At 34.2% G+C, this 22,467-nt stretch overlaps 1 protein-coding gene across 10 annotated transcripts in view; it reads left to right on the forward strand.

Annotated features, from left to right (window-relative positions):
- Positions 1 to 22,467, forward strand: part of SASS6 (SAS-6 centriolar assembly protein) — a 52,389-nt gene that overhangs the window by 13,630 nt on the left and 16,292 nt on the right. For 6 of the 10 annotated variants that reach the window (XM_033862925.2, XM_019919235.3, XM_073810398.1 and 3 more), the window contains 8 exons: positions 11,840 to 12,031; positions 14,840 to 15,034; positions 15,166 to 15,255; positions 15,334 to 15,513; positions 15,906 to 15,987; positions 16,686 to 16,822; positions 17,767 to 17,802; positions 18,616 to 18,744. In XM_033862925.2, the coding sequence (XP_033718816.1) occupies positions 11,840 to 12,031; positions 14,840 to 15,034; positions 15,166 to 15,255; positions 15,334 to 15,513; positions 15,906 to 15,987; positions 16,686 to 16,822; positions 17,767 to 17,802; positions 18,616 to 18,744 (1,041 nt within the window). The other 4 variants (XM_019919236.3, XM_019919237.3, XM_019919238.3 and 1 more) reach the window with 2 other exon arrangements.

Consider the following 22,467-nt stretch of genomic DNA (forward strand, 5'->3'; position numbering starts at 1 on the left):
ATAAATAATTGTTTATATTTATAAATTTAGAAATATGTAAATTGGGAGATATGTACACACCTGAGTTTTGGTTTTGTTCTAAGCTAACAAGGTCCTCATGGATATATTGATTGTAACTTTTTTTCACCTAACTTGATATCATAGATATTGTTTTTTTTTTTATCAGTTCAGAAGTAGCTGAGTAGTATTCATTACTTGGACATAAAATAAATTATTTAAGTACTTACTAACTGATGGACATTTAAATGCTTCAGATCTTGGTTACTGCAAATAATACTGCAGTGAACATTTTTATTCCTAGAAGTGAGATTGCAATATACCCATATAAAATATTAATGGATATTGCAAATTCGCCACCCAAAAATGTTGTACCAAATGGAATCCCAAAGATAGTGTATGATCATACTTACTTCCCCATATTCCTGATAATATTAACCTTCTTAATATCTGCTACCGGACAGGTATTATAGTAGTATTAATTTTAGTTTATATTTCTTAGATTTTTAGTGAAGATAAGTATCTTTTAATATGACTTTTGGCCATTTTAATTTCTTCTGTGGATTATTTCTTTTAATATCTTTTGCTTTCCCTGTGTGACTCTCATTTTCTACTGCTTTGTAGTGTGGATTTACAGTATTTTATACCTTTTATATCATATTAATTTCTTTAATTAATGTTAAATTATTCTTTAATATAAAATTCTATTTTTGCTTTTTGCACCTTACTAAATGTTTGCTTTTAAGGGTACTGCTTGATAACAGTTTATGTGTACTTTCACCCAAATTAAGATTCAGAAAATTGTACCACCCCTTTAGGTTTCCTTGTGTGCCTTCTCAATCCATTTCATACTCCCACAGGAAGCCCATCACTTCAAAACAGGTTTTGCCTGTTCTTGAACTTTAGATAAATGGACACATACAGTATGTACTTATTTGTGTGTGGCTTCCTTCACTCAGCGTAATATCTCTGAGATTCAGTTATATTCTTGTGTGTTTCTTTTTGTTGTTGTGTAGGATTCTATTATATGAACATGCAGTAACTTATCTGTTTTCCTGTTGGGAGACATTTGAGTTGTTTCTGACATTTTGCTATTATTAAACTGTTACGAACTTTCTTGTACATGTCTTTTTGTGAACACATGTACTCATTTTTCTTGGGTATATATTTAGGATTAGAATGGCTAGGTTCTAGTGTAGGCATATGTTTAGCTTTAGTAGAAACTGTCAAACAGTTTTCCGAAGTGGATATGTCAGATCACACCGCCATTCAGTGGGTGTATGGTAGTACCTCATAATGAACACCTTTTCATATGTATATAGACTGCTTGGATATTTTCTTGTGAAGTGCCCATTTGAGTCTTCAGCCCATTTATTAATTGTGCAGTCCGTGTTTTTCTTAATGATTTGTAGGAGTTCTTTGTATATTCTGGACCTGAGTCCTTTGTCAGATACATGCACTGTGAATATTTTTTGTCCATGGCTTGCCTTTTCATTTCTGGTGTAAAGTAAGGATATTATACCTTTACCTACTATGTATATTATAAACATTGTATTTTAGCCTGTCATTTGCATTTATTAGTATTTCTTGCCATATATAGTTCTTTTTTTAATTTTTATATTCTTTTTTTTTTTTCGGTACGCGGGCCTCTCACTGTTGTGGCCTCTCCCGTTTCGGAGCACAGGCTCCGGACGCACAGACTCAGCGGCCATGGCTCACGGGCCCAGCCGCTCCGCAGCATGTGGGATCTTCCCGGACCGGGGCACGAACCTGTGTCCCCTGCATCAGCAGGCAGACTCTCAACCGCTGCGCCACCAGGGAAGCCCAATTTTTATATTCTTAAATTTAAATTATTTTATTTATTTTAAAGATTTTGTTTATTTATTTATTTTTTGAGCTGCACCATGCAGCATGTAGAATCTTAGTTCCCCGACCAAGGATCGAGCCCACGCTGCCTGCATTGAAAGTGCAGAGTCTTAACCACTGGACCGCCAGGGAAGTCCCTATAGTTCTTTTTATTTGATTGTCATCCAGTCTTTCAATCTGTGTTTTTATGGTATAAGGCTGCATTTTATGTTTGGAAAGCCTTTGCCACCCCAAGTTTATGAAAGATATTCTCTGGTATTCTCTTCTAATACTTCTGTAATTTTCTTGTTGAATTTAACTTTTTAATCTGTTTGGAGTATATTTTTCTGGAGTATGAGATGGATTTTTTTTGGCATATAGTCAGTGAGTTGTTAAAATACCATATTTCCCAGTGGTTTAAAATGCAACCTTTAATATATACTAAATTCCTTTATTTATTTGGTCTTGTTTCTGGACTATTGGGTAGAACTGATATCCTTGGAATTTTCTTGTCCAGTGTAGAGAAATATCTCTTCATTTATTCAGGTCTTATTTGTTTAAAACAGGTTTATAGTTTACTCTTCATTTACCTCCTTTTCTCTTTCTTTTTTTCTTTTACAGTTCTTGTTAAATATTTTTGCCTAGAGATTTTACAGATTTTTGCTCTATAAATGGGACCACCTATCACACCCCTCTACTGTGATAATTTCTAAGTGTTTATTGCTAATGTGTATTAATGTCATACCCATTAATTCTAGGTTATATTTACAGATTTGCATTTTAATTTACATATTCTAATAGTTTTGGAGATTCTCTTAGGTTTTTCTGGTAGATATGTAAACTATACAAAATGGTAATTTATCTCTTCCAAAATTTATATCATTTTTTTCTTATGCAGAGAAATGATAAATAATAGTGGAATCCCTATCTTGTTTCAGTGCTTTTTAATTTAATTTTTATTTTATATTGAAGTACAGTTGATTTACAGTATTGTGTTAGTTCCAGGTGTATAGCAAGGTAATTTCAGTTATATATATATATGTATATCCATTCTTTTTCAGAGTCTTTTCCCATATAGGTTATTACAGAATTATTGAGTAGAGTTCTGTGTGCTATACAGTAGGTCCTTGTTGATTATCTGTTTTATATATAGTAGTGTGTGTGTTAATCCCAAACTCCTAATCTATCTCTACCCCCCCTCCTTTTCCCTTTGGTAACCATAAGTTTGTTTTCAAAGTCTGTGAGTCTGTTTCCATTTTGTAAATAAGTTCATTTGTATCATTTTTTAAGATTCCACATATAAGTGATATCATGTGGTATTTGTCTTTGTCTGACTTCCTTCACTTAGTATGATAATCTTTAGGTCCATCCATATTGCTGCAAATGGCATTATTTCATTCTTTTTTATGGCTAAGATTCCTTTGTATATAAGTACCACATCTTCTTTATCCATTCCTCTATCAATGGACATTTAGGTTGCTTCCATGTCTTGGCTGCTGTAAATAGTGCTGCAGTGAATACTGGGGTACATGTATCCTTTCAAATTATGGTTTTCTCCAGATATATGCCCAGGAGTGGGATTGCTGGGTCATATGGTAGCTCTATTTTTAGTTTTTTAAGGAACGTCCATACTACTCTCCATAGTGGTTGTAGCAGTTTACATTCCCACCAACAGTGTTGGAGGGTTCCCTTTTCTCCACACCCTCTCCAGCATTTACTGTTTGTAGACTTTTTGTTACTGGTGTGAGGTGATAGATACCTCACTGTAGTTTTGATTTGCATTTCTCTAATAATTAGTGATGTTGAGCATCTTTTCATACGCTTTTTGACCATCTATATGTCTTTGGAGAAATGTCTACTTAGGTCTTCTGCCCGTTTTTTGACTGGGTGGTTTTTTGATATTGAGCTGTATGAGCTGTTTGTATATTTTGGAGATTAATCCCTTATTAATCGCTACATTTGCAAATATTTTCTCCCATTCTGTGTGTTTTTTCGTTTTGTTCATGGTTTCCTTGGCTGTGCAAAAGCTTTTAAGTTTCATTAGGTCCCATTTGTTTATTTTTGCTTTTATTTTCATTACTATAGGAGGTGGATCCAAAAAGATCTTGCTGTGATTTATGTCACAGAGTGTTCTGCCTATGTTTTCCTCTAAGAGTTTTATAGTATCCGGTCTTACATTTAGGTCTTTAATCCATTTTGAGTTTATTTTTGTGTATGGTGTTAGAGAATGTTCTAATTTCATTCTTTTACATGTAGCTGTCCAGTTTTCCCAGCACCACTTATTGAAGAGACTGTCTTTTATTTCTCCATTATATATTCTTACCTCCTTTGTTGTAGATTAATTGACCATAGGTGTGCAGGTTTGTTTCTGGGCTTTCTGTCCTGTTCCATTGATCTGTATTTCTGTTTTTGTGCCAGTACCATAGTGTTTTGATGACTGTAGCTTCATAGTATAGTCTGAAGTCAGGGAGCTGGATTCTTCAAGCTCCATTTTTCTTTCTCAGGATTGCTTTGGCTATTTGGGGTCTTTTGTATTTCCATACAAATTGTAAAATTTTTGTTCTAGTTCTATGAAAAATGCCATTGGTAATTTGATTGGTATTGTATTGAATCTGTAGATTGCCTTGGGTAGTATAGTCATTCTGACAATATTGATTCTTCCAATCCAAGAACATGGTATATCTTTCTATCTGTGTCATCTTCGATTCTTTCATCAGCATCTTATAGTTTTCAGAGTACAGGTCTTTTTCCTCCTTAGGTAGATTTATTACTAGGTATTTTATTCTTTGATGAGATGGTAAATGGGATTGATTCCTTAATTTCTTTTTCTGATCTTTCACTGTCAGTGTATAGAAATGCAAGAGATTTCTGGGTATTAATTTTGATAAGTTAATCTTTTTTGGTAAATAGCTGAAATACCTCTCCAGTAGGAATGATGTTTGCTCTGCTTTTGAGAAAGTTTTCTTCTGTCTGGCTTCCAAAGAGTGCTAAGTCAGATGAAGTGACTTTTGGGGATTTAACCAAATAATCATTTTTCTCACTTTAGTAGTAAAATAATGATAATAATAGATTTCCAAAAGTGGAACCAATTTTGAATTCAGAGGATAATATTTAGTCAAAGATTTTTAATATCCTGTTGAAGCAGTTTGCTAATATTTAATTTAGGACATTTGTATATATATATTCACACATGAGATTGGTCTGAGATTACTATTATCCTGCACTCTGTCTTAGTCTGCTAATTAAAATTATGGATTTTGGACTATGGTATTAGAATTATGCTAGCGTCAGGAAAGGTATGAAAACATTTTCTGGTTTTCTCTATGCTTTGGAACAGTCAAATAATGAAGAATTATCTGTGCCTTGAAGGCCTGATAGAATTAGCCTTTTATCATTTGGGTCTGATGGCTTTTTTTTTTTTGACAATTTTTCTTTTTTAACATCTTTATTGGAGTATAATTGCTTTACATTGTTGTATTAGTTGCTGCTGTAAAACATACTGAATCAGCTATATGTATACATAGATCCCCATATCCCCTCCCTCATGCGTCTCCCTCCCACCCTCCCTATCCCACCCCTCTAGGTGGTCACAAAGTATGAGCTGATCTCCCTGTGCTATGTGGGTGCTTCCCACTAGCTAGCTATTTTACATTTGGTAATATATGTATGTTAGTGCCACTCTCTCACTTCATCTCCGCTTACCCTTGCCCCTCCCCATGTCCTCAAGTCCATTCTCTTAAGTCTGCATCTTTATTCCTGTCCTGCCCCTAAGTTCTTCAAAACCTTTTTTGTTTTGTTTTTTAGATTCCATATATATATGTTAGCATACTGTATTTGTTTTTCTCTTTCTAACTTACTTCACTCTGTATGACAGACTCTAGGTCCATCCACCTCACTACAAATAACCAATTTCATTTCTTTTTACGACTGAGTAATATTCCATTGTATATATGTGCCACATCTTTATTCATTCATCTGTCGATGGACACTTAGGTTGCTACCATGTCCTGGCTATTGTAAATAGTGCTGCAATGAACATTGTGGTACATGACTCTTTTTGAATTATGGTTTTCTTAGATTGTATGTCCAGTAGTGGGAATACTGGGTCATATGGTAGTTCTAGTTTTAGTTTTTTAAGGAACCTCCATACTGTTCTCCATAATGACTGTCAATTTACATTCCCACCAACAGTGTAAGAGGGTTCCCTTTTCTCCACACCCTCTCCAGCATTTATTGTTTGTAGATTTTTTGATGATGGCCATTCTGACCGGTGTGAGGTGATATCTCATTGTAGTTTTGATTTGCATTTCTCTAATGATTAGTGATGTTGAGCATCCTTTCACTTGTTTGTTGGCAACCTGTATATGTTCTTTGGAGAAATGTCTATTTAGGTCTTCTGCCCAGTTTTGGATTGGGTTGTTTGTTTTTTTGATATTGAGCTGCATGAGCTGCTTGTATATTTGGGAGATTAATCCTTTGTCAGTTGCTTTGTTTGCAAATATTTTCTCCCATTCTGAGGGTTGTATTTTCATCTTGTTTATGGTTTCCTTTGCTGTGCAAAAGCTTTAAAGTTTCATTAGGTCCCATTTGTTTATTTTTGTTTTGATTTCAATTTCTCTAGGAGATGGGTCAAAAAGGATCTTGCTGTGATTTATGTCATAGAGTGTTCTGCCTATGTTTTCCTCTAAGAGTTTTATAGCGTCTGGTCTTACATTTAGGTGTTTAATCCATTTTGAGTTTGTTTTTGTGTATGGTGTTAGGGAGTGTTCTAATTTCATTCTTTTACATATAGCTGTCCAGTTTTCCCAGTACCACTTATTGAAGAGGCTGTCTTTTCTCCATTGTATATTCTTGTCTCCTTTATCAAAGATAAGGTGACCGTATGTGCATGGGTTTATCGCTGGGCTTTCTATCTTGTTCCATTGATCTATATTTCTGTTTTTGTGCCAGTACCATACTGTCTTGATTACTGTAGCTTTGTAGTATAGTCTGAAGTCAGGGAGCCTGATGCTTCCAGGTCCATTTTTCTTTCTCCAGATTGCTTTGGCTATTTGAGGTCTTTTGTGTTTCCATACAAATTGTGAAATCTTTTGTTCTAGTTCTGTGAAAAATGCCAGTGGTAGTTTGATAGAGATTGCATTGAATCTGTAGATTGCTTTGAGTAGTATAGTCATTTTCACAATGTTGATTCTTCCAATTGAAGAACATGGTGTATCTCTCCATCTGTTTGTATCATCTTTAATTTCTTTCATCAGTGTCTTATAATTTTCTGCATACAGGTCTTTTGTCTCCCTAGGTAGGTTTATTCCTAGGTATTTTATTCTTTTTTGTTGCAATGGTAAATGGGAGTGTTTCCTTGATTTCTCTTTCAGATATTTCATCATTAGTATACAGGAATGCAAGAGATTTCTGTGCATTAATTTTGTATCCTGCTACCTTACCAAATTTATTGATTGGTCCTAGTAGTTTTCTGGGAGCATCTTTAAGATTCTCTGTGTATAGTATCATGTCATCTGCAAACTGTGACAGTTTTACTTCTTTTCCGATTTGGATTCCTTTTATTTCTTTTTCTTCTCTGATTGCTGTGACTAAAACTTCCAAAACTATGTTGAATAATAGCGGTGAGAGTTGGCAGTCTTGTCTTGTTCCTGATCTTAGTGGAAATGGTTTCGGTTTTTCACCATTGAGAACGATGTTGGCTGTGGGTTTGTCGTATTTGGCCTTTATTATGTTGAGGTAAGTTCCCTCTATGCCTACTTTCTGGAGAGTTTTTATCGTAAATGGGTGTTCAATTTTGTCGAAAGCTTTCTCTGCATCTATTGAGATTATCATATGGTTTTTATCCTTCATTTGCTAATATGGTGTATCACATTGATTGATTTGCATACAATGAAGGGATAAATCCTCACTGATCATGATGTATGATCCTTTTAATGTGCTCCTGGGGTAAACCTGAGATAAACCCCACTTGATCATGGTGTATGATCCTTTTAATGTGCTGCTGGCTTCTGTTTGCTAGTGTTTTGTTGAGGATTTTTGCATCTGTGTTCATCAGCGATATTGGCCTGTAGTTTTCTTTTTTTGTGACCTCTTTGTCTGGTTTTGGTATCGGAAGTCTCTGAGTCCATCCTCAGTTCTTTTCATTCTTTTTTCTTTATTCTGCTCTGTGGTAGTTATTTCCACTTATCTTCCAGGTCACTTATCTGTTCTGCTGCCTAAGTTACTCTGCTATGCTTCATTCTAGAGAATTTTTAATTTCATTTATTGTGTTGTTCATCATTGTTTGCTTGCTCTTTAGTTGTTCTAGGTCCTTGTTAAACATTTCTTGTATTTTCTCCATTCTATTTCCAAGATTTTGGATCATCTTTACTATCATTTTAGATTTTGGATCATCTTTAATATCATTACTCTGAATTTTTTTTCAGGTAGACTGCCTGTTTCCTCTTCATTTGTTTGTTGTGGTGGGTTTTTACCTTGCTCCTTCATCTGTTGCGTATTTCTCTGTCTTCTCATTTTACTTTACTTACTGTGTTTGGGGTCTCCTTTTTGCAGGCTGCACATTCGTAGTTCCTGTTGTTTTTGGTGTCAGCCCCCAGAGGGTAAGGTTGGTTCAGTGGCTTGTGTAGGCTTCCTGGTGGAGGGGACTGGTGCCTGTATTCTGGTGGGTGGGGCTGGATCTTGTCTTTCTGGTGGGAAGGACCGCATCCGGTGGTGTGTTTTGGGATGTCTGTGAACTTAGTATGATTTTAGGCACCTCTCTGCTAATGGGTGAGGTTATGTTCCTGTCTTGCTAGTTGTTTGGCATGGCGTGTCCAGCACTGTAGCTTGCTGGTTGTTGAGTGGAGCTGGGTCTTAGTGTTGAGATGGACATCTCTGGGAGAGCTCTCGCTGATTGATATTACATGGGGCCAGGAGGTCTCTGGTGGTCCAGTGTCCTGAACTTGGCTCTTCCACTTCAGAGGCTCAGGCCTGACCCCCTGCTGGAGCACCAAGACCCTGTCCGCTGCACGGCTGGAGTACCTTGACAGTAGGAGAAGCTGGCCTGCAGTGGTTCTCCTTCTGCGCTACACATTAGAATCACCTGTTTCTTCCTTGTTTTGCCCCAAAGGCAGTGTTCCACAGAGAAAAACAGTAGCCTTGAAAATAGTCACAGCTCTAAGACTCGTTTCTTTTTCCCTTTGTGCTTAGTTGGGTTTCACTTGCTCACAGAGGGCCTCGTGCAGAGGCCTTGCACCCAGCTCTTCTGACCGGAGTTCCTAGTGTGGAATGGCTACCGCTAGCACCTCAGCTCAGGCGGGCCGTGTGCATGGGTCTGATGCCTTTTTAAGGCATTTTTCTTTAAGTTCTTTTCTGATTTCCTTCATGATTATTGGTCCTTTTGGATTTTCTGTTTTTTCTTGAGTTATGTTAGTTATATTTCCTTAAAAAGCCATGTATTTCATCTTTGTGTTTAAATGTATTAATAAAATATCTTATATGTTGTTTTATGATTTTTAAAGTCTTCATACCATTTCTCTTACATTCTTAATGTCTTTTTTTTAATGAGACTTGTTTGTCTGGTTTTTTGTAGTATTTTTAAAGAACCAGTTTTTTCTTTCATTAATTAGTTCTATACTGTCTCCCCACCCACCCCGATTTCATTAATTTCTATTGTTTACTAAAGTTTTTTTTGCCTCTATTTTCAAACAAGTTAGGTTCTAAAAGTCTCATAATAAGTGTATTTGTTTATAACACCAAAATGACTGAAGGATTTGTTTGCATTCCTTACTGCATTTTCTAATAGGATTGTGAATCAGTCCTTTGAGACTTTAAAACCAAGCAAGCCACTCTTCTCTTCCTGCTGATAGATAGTCTATAGGGCAGTGATTTTAAGACTTTAGTGTACATCACAATCACCTGAAATAAACAAAGTAGAAAATGTAAATATTGTAATTCTATCCATTACACTTTTTAAAACAAAAGCTCCAAAATTCCGATTATCGCTGGGATAAATCCAGTTTTGTTTTGTTTTGTTTTTTTTGTGGTACGCGGGCCTCTCACTGTTGTGGCCTCTCCCGTTGCGGAGCAAAGGCTCCGGACACGCAGGCTCAGCGGCCATGGCTCACGGGCCCAGCTGCTCCGTGGCATGTGGGATCTTCCTGGACCAGGGCACGAACCCGTGTCCCCTGCATCGGCAGGCGGACTCTCAACCACTGTGCCACCAGGGAAGCCCTAAAGCCAGTTCTTTATGTTTATAATCTTTGGTCTCTGTTGCCTTCAGTGTGTTTAATTACCCTCTTAGACAGTTACAGTTAGCATCTGTACCAGTTTGCTCATTGTTATTTTTTTCTTGATTGCTCCTTGAGTGTTTTCTTCCAAGGTTGCATTTTCAGTTTTGTATGGACTCTTTTTTTCTGTTTTATCTCTTTTTCTTCCTTCTTCTCTCAATTTTAGTTTCCAAAAATGAGGAATTCTTAAAATACTCATGTAAAATTCCCAAAGTATTTTATGAGAGAGACACTCTCCTGGTTTTGTGGTAGGAATTTTTGAATGGGTACAACATTTCTGGAATGCAGTTTTGGAACTAGTATCAAACTTTATATTTGTTTACATATTTTTGACCTATAATTGATCAAAAGGAAATAATCTGAATTTGGATGTATGCTTATGTACAAAAATATTAACCATAGTTTTATTCGTAATTGTGAAAAATTGTGAACTCAGTATCCATAGTAGAGCAGGGGTTAATTGCATTATGGTATAGCCATGGGATAGAATATTGTGCAGCTATTAAAAGTATTTACAAGAGTTTTTTAATGATGTGAGGAGGTGCAAATGCTAAAGGATTAAAAAGCATGATTAAATTGTGTAAGCAGGTTGGTCTCATTTTGTTAAATTTAACTATGTGTGTTATGTGTGTATGTGTGGTGTCAGTATAAGCGTATAAATGACTCGAAAGGAATATTCCTAAATATTTAGAATGACACCTTGGATGAGATCATCGGTTATTTGTGATTTCTTTCTTTATGCCTTTAAGAGAATGTATAACTTTCATAATGAGAAAAATACTCTTTATTTTTTAAATGTATTTAGGATTTGATAGTGTTCATCAACAAATTATTTAACATTTTTAAAATTTGTTATTGAATGAAAGATTCTTTAAATTCTGTAGTGCTTTACAGTTTTTAAAGTTTCACATGCATAATTTTATATAATCCCATAATAACTCTTTTTTAATCCTCTAACCCTATATAGCCCCTCCCCCTTCCCTCTCCTCACTGATAACCACTAGTTTGTTCTCTGTATCTGTGAGCCTGCTTCTTTTTTGTTTTATTCACTAGTCTGTTGTATTTTTTAGATTCCACATATAAGTGATATCATACAGTATTTTTCTTTCTCTGACTTATTTCATTTAGCATAATGCCCTCCAAGTCCAACAACAGAAATTATTAAGATAGATTAGTGGTATGATTCAAAGAGGTACCAGAGATTTCAGAGTTACAACTATGTTCAAATTTTATTGTTGGTGAAATGTAACAACTAAATGTAAGACTGAGCAATACCTTGTCAATTTTACAAGTTTAGATGTTTCTTTCATTAGAAGCCATATATACTGGTTGTAAAAAACTGAAACAGTATAATGTGGTTTAAAGCAAACACTGAATGTTCCTTATGTACCTGCTCATTTGTTTTCTCAGAAATAGGTTCACACTATATATACTATTTTGCAATTTGCTTTTTTCTTTTTTAACTTAATCCTATATCATTCTTCCCTTAATTTGAAGACCATTATGTCTAAACATGTGGGTTTAGGAGAAGAAGAAATTATGAACAAGATGATAGTGGTAAATTTGACTTTGTTGACTTTTCTTTTTCATGAAACCCATAATTGAAAATGGATTCTCTTAAAAGCAAGGAAATCTTATAAAGAAGAATAATTAGGATTTTTTTTTCTTCAAATCTCATGTTTGTATTTTTTTTTCTTTGAATTTTGGTACTGTATTTTATTATATAATAGGCACAGGTTCGATACCAACAGCAGCATGAACAACAGAAAAAAGATTTAGAAATCCTCCATCAACGAAACGTCCAGCAGCTACAAAACAGATTGTCTGAGTTAGAATCTGCTAATAAAGACCTCACTGAAAGGAAATATAAAGGAGACTCTACCATCAGAGAACTTAAAACAAAACTGTCTGGTGTTGAAGAGGTATGGAACGTTGGGGTTGGTCTCCCCCCCCCCCAATTTAAAAGCACAGTTTAATTTAGTGACTTGATTTTAATTTGTTTATTACTTTATTACTTGTACGGGTGGTGTTCTGGATGCTCTGCAAGGATCTCTTGTAGTTTTAGGGTAGTCAGTTCAGACAATACGAAAAAAATGGAGAATCGAAAATCTAATAAAATGGACTAATTGAGAACAGCGCTAAGGTAAACTTGGATATTTTTTGTTGGGGCCTTGAGTAGCAGCTCTTTGGCACAGCCCGCAGATCTTTCAGTGTACTTTCAACATCAGCACAGTGTCTGTGGCTCAGGGTGCTCAGTGTTGGCAGGGCTGGTTCTTTCTTTCAGTCTACTCAACATATTAAACAACTATATGAAGTTTAGTGTCTAGAAATAATAATGCTAATGATAATAGAAATGATAATAGCTAATGCTTACTGAACACTGTTTTATGTGCTTTGCATATATATTAACTCATTTAATTCTTATAACAATTATTTTAAAGAAGGTACTGTTATTATCCCCATCTTACAGATGATGAAACTAAGACACAGAGAACTTAAGTAACTTGCCCAAGTTGGCATGGCCATAAGTAGAAAAGTGAGGATTGAAATCCTTTATTTACCTGTCTCTAGTACTACCTTGTTCTTTTAGGCAACAGAGACATTTAAAATATTTTGCTATAGTGGTACTTTTGTTGATACTTTGCCAGTGATGATAGACTCCTTCCTAGCATTATTATACATTATTGTCATATGAGTTATTAGAAAACATATGTAGATTTTGTTAAGTCTGTCATGTTTGAATGTAAAGATCTCCAGTGTTATTCTAGCTCACAAGACATCCAACTCCATTTGACCAGTCTGTTATGCTTAGAAACTCTAAAGCCTGATTTTTTTTTTTTTTTTTTTTTTTTTTTTTGCGGTACGCTGGCCTCTCACTGTTGGGCCTCTCCCGTTGCGGAGCACAGGCTCCGGACGCCCAGGCTCAGTGGCCATGGCTCACGGGCCCAGCCGCTCCGTGGCATGTGGGATCTTCCCGGATCGGGGCACAAACCCACATCCCCTTCATCAGCAGGCTGACTCTCAACCACTGCGCCACGAAGGAAGCCCTAAAGCCTGACTGATTTTATGTTCAGATCCTCACAGCATTCTGTCCTAACAATTAGATGTCTTCAGTCCTTCTCACTACCCTCTTCACCTTTCACATCAGTTAGTAAAACATTTCAGCCTGCATAGTACATTGGATAGTGAATACTTCATTATAATGCTACGTGGTTTCTTCTGTTTTAGCACTGACACTGGCCAGTGTATATAAACAGTGTGCTTTGTTATGTTGATTTTCATATAATGTAATCAAAATATTTCTTCCAAGCTTTGCATAAGACTTGCAAATTATGAGTCCTGGGAATTTTCTTTTTTAAACTTCTGAGTATTGTTACCTAATTATGTTAAATTATACCTTTTAGAGATTAGTACCCTAAAATTAGTAATTACTACCGTTTATCAGGTATTTACTATGTGCCAGGCAATATGCTAAGTAGTTTATGTAAGGGTTTTTGTGAAGATGAAATTAAATAATTTATGAGGTGTTTTTTCTATTCTACAAATAAGGGACTGAAATTTAAGGAGGTTAAGTAATTCCCAGGGTCACACAGAAGAGCCAGGATTTGTATTCTAAGTCTGCCTGATAGCAGAGTCTGTGTTTCTAAAACCACTATGGTATAATACTATAAAATTATTTTGTAAAGTTTTTGTTAAAACCGAAAACTAATTAGGAATACTACATACTGGGCTTTAGTATAGTATACTGGCAACATTTGGACTGATATTAGCTGATTGAGATGTGATCTAGTATAGATATTTTTAAAAATTATTTTTTAATATTATTTTCATATTTTCCATTATGGTTTATCATAGGTTATTGAATATAGTTCCCTGTGATATACATTAGGACCTCGTTATTTATCTATTTTATACGTAGTAGTTTGTATCTGCTAATCCTAAACTCCTAATTTATAACCAGCCTGCCCCCCAGCTGCCCTTTTGGTAACCATAAGTTTGTTTTCTATGTCTGTGAGTCTGTTTCTGTTTTGTAAATATGTTCATTTGTATCATATTTTGGATTCCACATATAAGTGATATCATATAGTATTTCTTTCTCTTTCTGACTTCACTTAGTATAATAATCTGTTTTTAATTAACAATTATTGTCAGTTAACAATATCTCATGCATGATTCCTTGGCTACCCTTGGAAACAGTTGAAGAACTCAGGCCATATCTCACACTAATGAAATCAGAATCTCTTGGGCATGGTACCAGGCATCAGTAGTTTTTAAAGCTTTCCAGGTGATTTCAATATGCAGACTAGATTGAGAGTCACTGCTTTGGTGGTAGAATGATAGGGCTTTCTTTTCATTTATATATTTTATGTATTTTGAAATTCTGTTATAATGAGCATTTATTACCTAAGTGATTTTTTTTAAACTGTAGATTTCAAGACATCAGAAAATTCTTGTTACTGGTTTTCAAAAGTTCTAGTAATTTATTCATAAATAAGGATTGTTTTATTTTCCCTTGTCATTGCATTAGATACTAGTGTATTTTACAATTATATTTCAGATCTACAAGTTACATGTGCCTTTAGAGAGACCTTCATTTCTTTAAAAGAACACCAGTACTAGAACTTTAAAGTTATTAAAGACAATTTTTCTGTTTTAAATATCTTAATTATAAATTACCGAACCAGCCAACTTTCCTTTTTCATAATGCAACTTTTTTTTTCCTCCTCTAGGAGCTCCAGCGGGCTAAGCAAGAAGTCCTCTCTTTGCGAAGAGAGAATTCTACACTTGATGCTGAGTGCCATGAAAAAGAAAAGCATATTAATCATCTACAAACAAAAGTGGCTGTTTTAGAACAGGAAATCAAAGATAAGGATCAGCTTGTTTTAAGAACAAAAGAAGCATTTGATACAATCCAGGAACAAAAGGTCTGTTTTAAAATTTTCTAAACAAATTGATGGTTTATAAATGATCTATAAATGATCACGTTTATAAATGATACTTTTCCTAAATAAACACAGACTTCCTAATTATTCATGTTTTTAAAAATATGTATCAGGTGGCTTTAGAAGAAAATGGTGAGAAAAATCAGGTACAACTAGGAAAACTTGAAGCTACAATAAAATCATTATCAGCTGAACTTCTTAAGGTTTGTTTTTAAAAACTTAATAGCATATTGATATTTCATTGGATTATGTAGAGATGTACATATAAAGCTCTTTTACAGGCAAATGAAATTATCAAAAAGTTGCAAGGGGATCTGAAGACCTTAATGGGTAAATTGAAACTAAAGAATACAGTAACTATTCAGCAAGAGAAACTCTTGGCTGAGAAGGAAGAAAAATTACAAAAGGAACAAAAAGAATTACAAGATGTTGTACAGTCTCTCCGAATTAAAGAGCAAGAGGTAGTTAATATTTTATATTTTTGCATGTGTGACTATTTGCAAAGCATAATGAATTTCCTCATGTATTTTTAAAACTTCTACTTCGTTATATCAGAGAATAGTTTTGGCTTTTTTTCCCCAAAAGAACGTGACTATAATCAATAGAATTTAATAACCTATTTCAGTTTGAAAAGTTAGTTATCATGACTCAGATACCTTGAGTGTTCATACGTATATATGTGTATGTATATGTGTGTATATATGTAATTATATATTTTATTTCACTGCTGAGCTAATTCCTTTCTTATTTAATAGTAATTAATAGCTGTTAATTATTTAATGAATAGTAATACATTTCTTCAGTCTTTATTTTAGTCTTTATTATGCTTACTATAAGGATTAACATATTTCAGGTATGCAAATTACAAGAAAAATTAGAAGCTACAGTTCAAAAACTTGAAGAAAGCAAACAGCTTCTAAAAAATAATGAGAAGTGTAAGTATTTTACCTTTTTATGTAAATGAGGTTTGTAGCTTTATTCTTAACCTGAAATTTTTATTTGAATTCATAAGACTAGGTAAATCAAGGTACTGCTATATACAAATAATCTGCTTTAAATGTACCATCTTAATGTCTTTGCTGTAGTAAATTATATCAACTGTCCTGTAAAACAGTTACCATCATTATTAAAAAAAACCCTATTACATGTGTCAGTAACCCAAAATTAAGTGTTGAAAATATTAACTATAATTTACTATTTAAATTCTTTACTACTACTTGTTATAATTGCTGTGTTTACCTACTGGTAATAGTATGAACTATTTGAAACAAAAATATGAGATTAGGCCTTTAACATTTTCTCAGTTTCTGATACTGATTATGAGAAATAAGAGTTTGAATTTTAAATAAACTGGAAGGTATCATTCTGGAAATGAAAGCCTTTAAAGAGATCCTTGACTAGCAGAAATATGTGCTTCTGATAGTAAAAGAATAAGGAGTCCTATGTGGCAGTTGCTAAAATAAGAATATTTAATGACAAAAATTTAGGTGAACCTATGTTATTCTCCTGTGATATAAGGTAGTTTTAAAAACTTTAAATTAAAAAAGTCAATATAATTTTTAAATATTTAAAATTATTAGAAAAATAAAAATATTCAAAATTCTTTACCTTGTTACTTGTTCTTTTATTTAAGTAATCACATGGTTAAATAAAGAATTAAATGAAAATCAGCTAGTGAGAAAGCAAGATGTATTGGGACCTTCAACCACTCCACCTGTACATTCTAGTAGCAACACCATCAGAAGTGGAATTTCTCCTAACTCTAATGTGGTAAGATTTAAATTAAGATGTTGTGAGTGGTCTTAGTAAATTTTCTAAAACAAACATATTTCCAGATTGTTAGGTGCTGGTACCTAATATGACTAGAGTCCTACAATTTTTAGCACTGAAGTAGAGTTTAAGTTCCATTTGGAAGTGGGACATAAAGGTACACTTATTCTTAACAAAGAGGCTATATTTTAAGGGTACACTTCTTTGTAAGATTTTAATGGACATTGAAATCACTCAGTATTAACTAATGCCAAATGTGCTGAAAAACTGTTAACACACACACAAAGTATTTAGGAGGCCTCAGTAAGGGAGAACAAGGTATGGGCTCAAGTTTGACACTGTAGTGGAGGAGCCTAATCTGAGTTCTATTAGAAGAAAAAGAGAGAAAGAAAAACCCTATTACCAGGCTTGTCAGCTCTAGATTCTGGAAGAAACTCGTTAGAGTTTTTTAGCTCCGAGTACCTGGATCTGGCTTGGTAATATCAGCTAGGTCTAGGGATTGCTGGGAACTGACCTTGCACTCAGAGCGAGGTTTTGGGGTTCTCCTGCTGAACATAAACAATTTCACAGAGTATCAGCATCAGGCAAGGCCACTCTCTGTGATGGATCAAGACAAAAACAAGACCACTTCATAATCATGTCTGAACACAGACAAGAATATGGCATTGCCAAACCACAAAAATGGGCAAGTATCCTATCCTGGCTAAAGTGAGTGACTGCTGCTCATTACTAATTATAGCTTCAGCCTTTATACATTCATCCTGCCTTATTAGATAAGATTTATTCAGATACCCTCTCATATAGTTATCCCCGTTTCTTGATAGCATCCAGTCCACAGCAAAGCCCTGTGTTCTTAAACTGTTCCTTAACTCACCTAACACATGACTAAGTCCAATAAATAACTCCCTTTTAACACTGTCTTACTGAGACACCTCTCTTACTAGGTTCTACGTGGTGTTCAGTCTTCCTTGTTGCAAAGAGTGAGTACACCTCTAGATATGTTTCCGGTGGTCTTTGACTGGAGGGCATTGGCAGAGGATTTAAAATGCAAATCCATAATAGAATTTTTAATCTACTCTAGTAAATGAGATAGTACTTGATGTTTAAAGGGAAAGGATTTATGCTAATTTGGGAAAAGGTGCAGAGTGAAGTGCCTGGTACTGAATTACAAACTTGAAAAAACTTGACAGGTTTAACCTCAATGACTGATGATAAATAGCTGTGTAAAAGGTATTTTTGTCATACAGCCACTTTTGTACATGAGTGCTTATTAAGATTTGTGTTGTAATTGTCCTCTTGTAAAAACAAACTTTTCATGATGTTCGTTAATGGTGGTGTCACTATATTGAAAATTAGTGGCAGAGCAAATTATTTCTAAGAACACAAATACTGTTTTTACTCAATCTGGCAGAAAATTATTTTTATTTATCCCTTATTGGCCTTTTGATCTATGACTACCCCTCAACCCCCTTTTCAGTAATTTGAGGCCTCGAGGGAACCAAGATGGTTCAGAGGTCTTTGTTTTACTTCAGTTCAAAGGCAGGTCCAGTGGTTTTGTTTTGTCTAAGCTTGCAAAGCCACTCTGAAAAGCCCTCTGGGCCAAAGGTATTCCAGCCTCATGATATGTTATATAATGAAGCAGAGTTTTGTAGTGTCATGATAAACAAAATCGGCTTCTGGGATAGTGTCCTTAACTGTTAGTTATTATAACAGATGTCAATGCCTCCTGGATCACCAAATACCATTTAGAACTAATTTCTTATCCTTAACCTTTTTTATGCTTTTATTTTTAGGTTGATAGTAGACTGACTTACCCAACTTGTGGGATTGGTTATCCTGTCTCCTCTGCATTTGCATTCCAGAATACCTTTCCTCATCCTATAGCTGCCAAAAATAGCATCCACCCAGTTTCAGGACCAAAGGTAGCCAATTCTAATACCTTTTTAAAAAAAAAAAAAGCAATTTAAATTTTAATTAAAAAATTAATTTATTCTTTGATCAGTTGCTAAGTGTATTAGGTGATGTATTAGATGAATCTATTTCTGAATATCTAGTGTATATGCTTATAGGAAATATTATCTACATTATATGATTTTTTTTGAGTTACTATAATTTATAATAACCTAGGTATCAGTATGTTTAAACATTTTTTATTCCTGTTCAGCCTCTCCATTTTTATTCATTCTTCTACTTATATCTTCTAGAACTCTCAAACTTATCTAGGATTACTGACTTCATACTGCTGGCATATTAGCTGTGGTGACATTTTGGATCCCATTGTCAGAATTTAAGGGTCTGATGGGCAGGGTTATTACAAATTATAAAATGTAGTTTTGGCAACATTATCTCAAATAGCACATGCTTAGCAATCCCTCCAAACCTTGATTTATTTGCGAAGGCTTTTCTCTGCTCACTTGAGTTTTTCATCATTGTTATTACTGTCTTAGTTATATACAGTGTTTTCACATGTATTATAATTCTATTTTCACTGTAATTTAATCCACCCAGATGAGCCAGTGATTCTGTTTTCATTCCTAACTTAAGGTCCAAATTGATTTTTTCCTAAATCATGGGGACAAACATTTTTGAAAAGAATATTTTATAAAATGTAGAATTGAGGACTTTGAAACTGCTGTTATAAACGCTTTCTCAAATTAGTTTTGGGCTGCCCTAAAAATAAGTTTGCTTTGTTGCTTAGGCATGTACTTCTTTTTAACCATAACCTTATTAATTACTATTTGGAGCTATTGAGAATTCTCAGTGAAATGAGAATTAAGCCTGAGTTTTTATGCTTAGAATGTTATTATGTAAAGAGTATTTAGTTGCATTTAATTGGCTTTTCTTATATTGCTTATTGAAAATTAGATATGTGTAATCAAAGGAATACTGTTGTTTTAAAATAAATATCAGTATGCTCACGCGTGCTTATGTCTTGATAACAGTTTTTTCTTGAGAATTATTATCAAATTCACAATTGCTTTTTTATTTTAAACAGCTTTCCAGGAATATATATAATGTCCAAAATGAGGACAGGAACTAGTACAGATAATTGCTTAGTTGGTAGGACTAAATATGACTTATAAGATTACCTTTCTTATAGCTCTTCTGAAATCAGAGGAATCATTTTAACAATCCTGTTCTTAAATACTGACTCAAGACTTTCAGTGTCTCCTATATTATTGATCTCCATCTTCTTTTGATATGCATCCCTAACAACAACAACCAAAAAACCCTAATACACTTTGAGTTTGAATCTCTGATACATGAATATTTATTTATTTGTGAATTGAATGCATATACTACTCAATTATAATGGTTAAAAACATGGAATCTGTTGTTAGAGTTTAAATCCTGCCTCTGTCAGTATGAAGTTGGGCAAGCCAGTAACAAACAAAAAACAATATCCAACTGTTTTGTTTCAGTTTCTCCATTTGTAAAGTGGAGCAATAATTTTATCTATCTTACTGGATTTTTGTGATTATTAAAATGAGCAGCTGCATTTGCTTAGAATAGTTCTTGGTACATAAGTGCTTCATTAATGTTATCTGTTATTATTAATAGTAAAATGTATTCCAAAATAGAAATTAAAGATTGAGATTAAAAAATGTATATAAATCAAAGTTAAAAGATTTTCTTCTCATACCCCAATGGGCGGTTGTAATCACTGCCTGCTATGGAGACCACTAATCTAGGTAGTCTTGTGCTAGCAGCTATGGCGATTAAAACATGTTCCTTTTAGTTGCGGTAAAAAAAAAAATTAAATTATTTAATGACATTGAATCTGTGATATACCTAATTTCTTAAAATGTTACTGTCAAGATTTAGTACATTCAAGTAGTTGTTTAACTGTGAGGATGTAGAATAACATGAGTTAAATTAAGAAAGAAACAAAATCATGCTGAAGGAAATACATAGGAGTGTTTTAAAAGGTTGTGCCATGCTGACAAATAGAAAGATCACTTGATACTTTTAAAGCAAAATAGACAAAATAACTTGTTTCTTCACTTTTATTTTTGAAGACAGTAATCTCTAAGGATTCATTCTTTTGGTATATATTTAATGAATGTCTGCTATGGCTAGACATTGTTCTAGTTGCAAGAGGTATAACAATGAACAAGACAAAGTACAGTTTGTGGTAAAACACATTATGATGGTAAACTGTAGTGACTAACCTGTTATTAAAGAGGAGATGTTATTTGATGTCAAAGAAAGTACTTGTGACAGAATCTCTTAAAAACTTTAGAATATCTGATTCTGATTCTTTTTGTGTGGCATAAATTCACAAAGTCAAACATGATCAGATTTCATCCTGGAGATTATGCAGTAGGTGAGGGATTTTCTGCAGTAAGAAAGGAACTGAGATCAGATGATTGATTAATTTTTGATAGTGTTTAGCCCACAGTGTTTATTCAGAGACAGATTTTTTTCTAGGGATAGCATTTCTCAGTTTGCTTAACCATCTCATTCCACAGATGGTTCTAAATTAATTTTTATTTCTTTTGTATTAACTATTTAAAAAATAGATAAAAATATATAAGCATGGGAAGCTCCCAAATATTTAAGAGGATGTACCTCCTGTGGTCCCTAGTCTCCTCCTCAGAGAAGAAATCCGGGGAGTTTTTTGTGATATATTCGAAAAATACTTAAAATATATATAAGGATATATGTATATGTCTGTATGTTTGTATACATGCATGTTGGTATAGATAAGCATAAATAGTACATGCCCACTGTTCTACACCTTGCTTTTTTCGTTTAACAGTATTATCATGGTACAGGTCCATTTTCATGTATTAGAATGTAAGTTTTTCCTTGCGTGTTTGTTTTTAATAAATTAGAAGTATTCCAGTATATAGATGTACGATAATTTAATAGTGCTCTGTTAATGGATGATTAAGTTGTTTTCAATCTAGATAGTCATACATGTTTCAGTAGTTACCTTTGTATATACTTCTTTGTGTCTGTACAAATAGATTTGTAGGATAAATTCTTTCTTTTTTAATTAATTTTTATTGGAGTATAGTTGCTTTACAACGCTGTGTTAGTTTCTGCTGTGCAGCAAAGTAAATCAGTTGTATGTATACATATATCCACTTGTTTTTTAGATTTCCTTCCCATTTAGGTCACTACAGAGCATTGAGCAGAGTACCCTGTGCTATACAGCAGGTTCTCATTAGTTATCTATTTTATACATAAGAGTACATATGTGTCAATCGCAATCTCCCAGTTCATCCCACCCCCTCTTCCCCGCTTGGTAACCATAAGTTTGTTCTCTACATCTGTGACTCTTTCTGCTTTGCAAATAAGCTCATCTGTACCATTTTTCTAGATTCCACATATAAGGGATATTATACGATATTTGTTTTTCTCTTTCTGACTTACTTCACTCTGTATGACATTCTCTACATCAGTCCATGTCTCTGCAAATGGCACAATTTCGTTTTTATGGCTGACTAATATTTCATTGTATATATGTTCCACATCTTTATCCATTCCTCTGTCAGTGGACATTTAGGTTGCTTCCATGTCCTGGATATTGTAAATAGTGCTGCAGTGAACATTGGGATGCATGCATCCTTTTGAATTCTGGTTTTCTCTGGTTATATGCCTAGGAGTGGAATTGCTGGGTCATATGGTAGCTCTAT

This window comes from Tursiops truncatus, chromosome 1 (genome assembly GCF_011762595.2).
Source record: "Tursiops truncatus isolate mTurTru1 chromosome 1, mTurTru1.mat.Y, whole genome shotgun sequence".
In the NCBI taxonomy this organism is placed as follows: Eukaryota; Metazoa; Chordata; class Mammalia; order Artiodactyla; family Delphinidae; genus Tursiops; species Tursiops truncatus.